Genomic DNA, 4,103 nt, shown 5'->3' with positions numbered 1-4,103 from the left:
CACCGGGTTGAAATTAGTCGAGAAAGGGTTCGGCAAGGAGGACCTCGCGCTCTCTGTCTTGATCGATTTTCCCTTCCAAATTGTGCTTGGATATCTCGCCGCGAAGTGGTCCAAAGGCGACAATGCACTCCGGCCATGGCTGTGGGGCTTCATCGCCAGGCTAGCATTCGCGGTGGTCAACATGGGCATTGTCAAGAACCTCCCCCAGCCAGTTAACTCAGCCTACTTCTTTTTGATTATCCTGACAACTGTGACCGGGAACTTTGCCTCAACTGTGCAATTCGTCGGGATCAGTGCTTTCCACACACAAATTGCCGACCCTGTCATTGGGGGAACCTACATGACGCTGCTGAACACGGTCAGCAACCTCGGCGGCACTTGGCCTCGCTTTTTCGTCCTGAAGGCGGTTGATTTCTTTACAATTTCTAAATGTGAAGCGCCGAGGTCCACTGGAACGCTTGAGATTGGTGAATGTATTACCGACAAGGGTAGTGCAGCCTGCTCAAGCGCCCATGGCAAGTGCATCATCGTCAAAGATGGCTACTACATCACCAGTACACTCTGTGTCGTTATTGGCTTGGCGTTGCTCGTGTTCTACATTTTGCCGATCTGTAAGCGTCTGCAGCGATTGCCTGTAGCAGCCTGGCGGGTTAAACATGGCGGTGTCCATTCGCAATAGATGTATCTTTCAGCAATAGATTTGGTCTCTGTCGGAAATTGCTTCCTATCTGCGGTTACCAGCTACGGATATCCCTAGCTAAAGTTCAAATATTATTGACCGCGTTCGCTCAACTGGGCCCCAATACCCTGTTTCATCTCGAGGCTCTCCATATTGTCCACAACACAAATTATGTCATTATTCCCGGCCTTCTGCTCTTGAATCATCTTTTCACGCTAAAAATAAGATAAGACGAGGTAGAATGGTAAAAATGGAGTTGCGAAGTTGCTGGACGGAGTGTTATTCCTGCTTGTATTCTGGTCAGCCGACCATGAGGGCGGCGGTCCTAACCGCGAGAGTCTCAAGACCTAGAGACTACACCTCAAAACAACGTCAACCAACATAGGTTCGATAGCATCTCCCGCCCGGCCGGCATTTATCTGCATTTTGCCACACTTCCTCTTCGACTTCTCTATCCTTTCTTGCGACATGATCCTCTTGGTGACACCGCTATTGCTAACAATCCCTACGCCATTTCGCTGGTAGTGTGTTCATGGTTGTAATCTAAGTTCCCCTTGCATTTCTAATAGAGTATAAATTCAATCCTTACCGCAACCGATCGTGTTCACGCTTCGTGTCCACTACCGGCAGCTCCGCTTCAACGATCAGAGATGCGTTGACCCCGTCAAGGCTTACGCCCCCGATCGTCTCAAGAACCTTTGGGACGACGTCAAGTAGCGAAGAACTTCAGCTCCCTCTTCAGCAGCTTCCACGCTCCAGTGTTCCATGCTTTTGACCAGTTCGCCAAACCGACAGACAAGGGCCAAACGGTCAACGCGTATAACTCGCTTGTGGTGGTATGCAACATGTTCTACAAAGACCATAGCCTTGGGCGTTGAGTCTGAGACTGATCTTGGCTTCGAGATGTGTGAACGTCTCCACATCGTGACTTCGCTTTGCAGCCTCAATGCCTCTCAGCTGTTCGACCAGTACTTCCCACCTATCTCACAGTACGACCCCGAACACGTCGATCCTCATCTGCCCCGCCAGGAATTTGTGCAGTCTTTCATACACTTGCAGCTGAGGACAATGACCAGGCAGATTCCACCGTCCCAGAAAGTCACCCCGACCGTCAAACTTCTTCGAAAACCGAGAGGGACCGTCTGACACCGTTCGACCTCATTAATGTCAACGACTTCGTCCACATGCGCGACATGAAACAGACAGGTCAAGGCTTGGAGATAGTTGAGAGGTGGGACAACGATTTCAAGCCGCAGATGGTATCGTTGACATTGATGAGGTCAAACGGAGTTAGCCGATCCCTTTTGATTGTCATAGAAATTCCCACAGTGGGCGCTCGCAACGAGTATCTAGACTTCCTTCCGAGCTCAGCAGAGAAGAGCTACATGCTGCAGTGCGCTAGCTTTACGAATGCTTGGTTGAGGGCAGCAAGGGCATGATGACGGACGAAATCCACGACATTGACTTCTTCACCAAGTTATACGCGCACTTCGCCTTTGCATGTGCAGTCGAGGTCTGGCTTGAGATTGATTCACAACCATGCAGAACGGTACGCGTTCACTCGGCCAGTCATCGATTGAAGAGTCTTCAAGCCTGCAAGGGAAATACTGGGGAGCTCAGATGGCCACTTGGAATCACTTTCGCTTGCGGAAGCCAAGGCTAAGCCTGGCTGGCCGAAGTGGAAAGCTGTGATGGATGAGGAGATGAGCTCAACGAATGCTGTGGGTGTATGGAAGCTGGTAGACATACCGGAACGCGTCAAGCCGCTCGGCTAGAATTGGACCTTTAAACTCAAGTTGGACGAATTCAGGAGTGCACTGCACTACAACGCGCGGCTCGTCGCTCAAGACTTTACGCCGTCAGCCGACGTCGCCTACCACGGGACCTTCGGCCACCATCGCCCGCATCGGTACCATCCGCATCTTCCATACGCTGATCGATACGGTTTTCATGACCATCAGCTCATCGAAACTACGTTCCTCACCGGCACGATTGACTCCGACCTTTCCCTCCCCATTGCTCCTGAGGACGGCAGGCCAGAAACGAAAAGAAATGCTATTGCCTCCGCAAAGCCTTCTACGACCTTCGTCAGGCCGCAAGACTTTAGAACGAGGGATTAGACAATTGAGTTCAAGCTTTCGGTTATTCGTGCTGCCGGAGTGAGCCCTGCGTTTACACTGACAAAGGCGACCCACACTTGATCTTGGTCGTTTATGTAGATGATATTCTCGTCGGCGGCTCGCGCGAGGACAGGATCAAAGCAGCACTTTGGCAGCGTCTTTTCACTGATGGACAATGGCCGCATTAATTGCATCTTGAGCGCCAATGTGGACTACCGTGCAACGTCGTGGCCTTGCATATTGAGCCAAGCGGGATATATTTCCGATGTGCAGAAAGACGCGCAGCGTGACGGAAGCTAGGCGCACCAGAGAACCCAGATCTGGCGGAACAAGTCGCAATTCCCGAACGCATTCGACGGTATGGTTTGATCACAAGAGCACTGTAATGGGTTGTGCTGGCACCCGACCAGGCATTTCACATGCGGTCAGTCGCTGTCCGCAATACATCGCCGATCCATCGGAGATGCACATCCGAGCTGCTCACAAAGCCCTGACATAACTGAAGGCACCAAGATCCTCAAATTGTGCTTCGACAGCAATAAGGATCGCATCACGAGCAACTTCAGCAACTCTGACTGGGCAGGCGACTGTGACTCGAGGCCATTGAACACATGCTACGCTTTCCGCATCTTCGGCATTTGAAGAGAAAGGGGCAATGATGGCGAAGGTGCAGATCTTCTGGTTCAATCGATAGCCCTTAAGACGCAAACAGCGATCGTTCTCGTCTTTTTGGCGCAAGCAACATTTAGCACGTTGTGGCAGAATCTACGAAGGATGTCTAGTGAAGCTTGCGCGCGGATGACACCTTCAATACTTCGAGAGGCTAATGTTCTTCTCCATACTTCATCCTTTAGGAGATTGCACGAGGATTGACACACGGTCCGCTTTTGTCGGCCGTAAGGTCATACAGCACGTGCTCTGCAGACCGCCAAGTCACACCTCATGTAGACTCCTCGGAGACACTGCCCTATTAATGCGTTATGAGCCCACCTAGCTTTGATCCACACGCCGTCATCATGCCAACCGATCAAATGCACGTTGCCAATTGCAAACATGCCTAGCATATGAGTCTCAGGACGACATAGCAGTGGAAGACCTGTGCGCGAGCCAACAGAGCGAAGCATGGCCAAGCACGTCGAAGCAGCAGAGCCCGTAGGACATCATCGAGCGTCATTGAAGGTTTGAAAGCAAAGAAACAAGCTACATTGGCTGCATAGGAAAGCTGGCACTTTGTGAATATATAAGGGCGGGGCATAGCACTCAGAGTTCGTGTAGCGTAGATAACAAACAAGGTGCCAGAACAT

The 4,103-nt window shown here is 51.2% G+C and overlaps 2 protein-coding genes across 2 annotated transcripts; both read left to right on the top strand.

Moving 5' to 3' along the window:
• On the top strand, positions 1-886 carry K437DRAFT_82152 (uncharacterized protein; the record flags this gene model as incomplete). The annotated part of the gene is made up of 1 exon (XM_013384299.1): positions 1-886. A coding segment is annotated over one exon (679 nt), but the record flags the coding sequence as incomplete, so codon positions are not given.
• Positions 887-2,767: 1,881 nt separating this feature from the next.
• On the top strand, positions 2,768-3,466 carry K437DRAFT_260411 (uncharacterized protein). The gene is made up of 2 exons (XM_013384298.1): positions 2,768-3,194; positions 3,284-3,466. The coding sequence occupies exons 1-2, from the start codon at positions 3,185-3,187 to the stop codon at positions 3,439-3,441; spliced, it is 168 nt and encodes a 55-aa protein (XP_013239752.1). The 5' UTR covers positions 2,768-3,184; the 3' UTR covers positions 3,442-3,466.
• The last annotated feature ends 637 nt before the right edge of the window (positions 3,467-4,103 follow it).

This window comes from Tilletiaria anomala (assembly GCF_000711695.1).
Source record: "Tilletiaria anomala UBC 951 chromosome Unknown K437scaffold_232, whole genome shotgun sequence".
Taxonomy (NCBI): Eukaryota; Fungi; Basidiomycota; class Exobasidiomycetes; order Georgefischeriales; family Tilletiariaceae; genus Tilletiaria; species Tilletiaria anomala.
The sequence above is the reverse complement of the archived record's forward strand: the minus strand, read 5'-3'. Positions and strand labels throughout refer to the sequence as shown.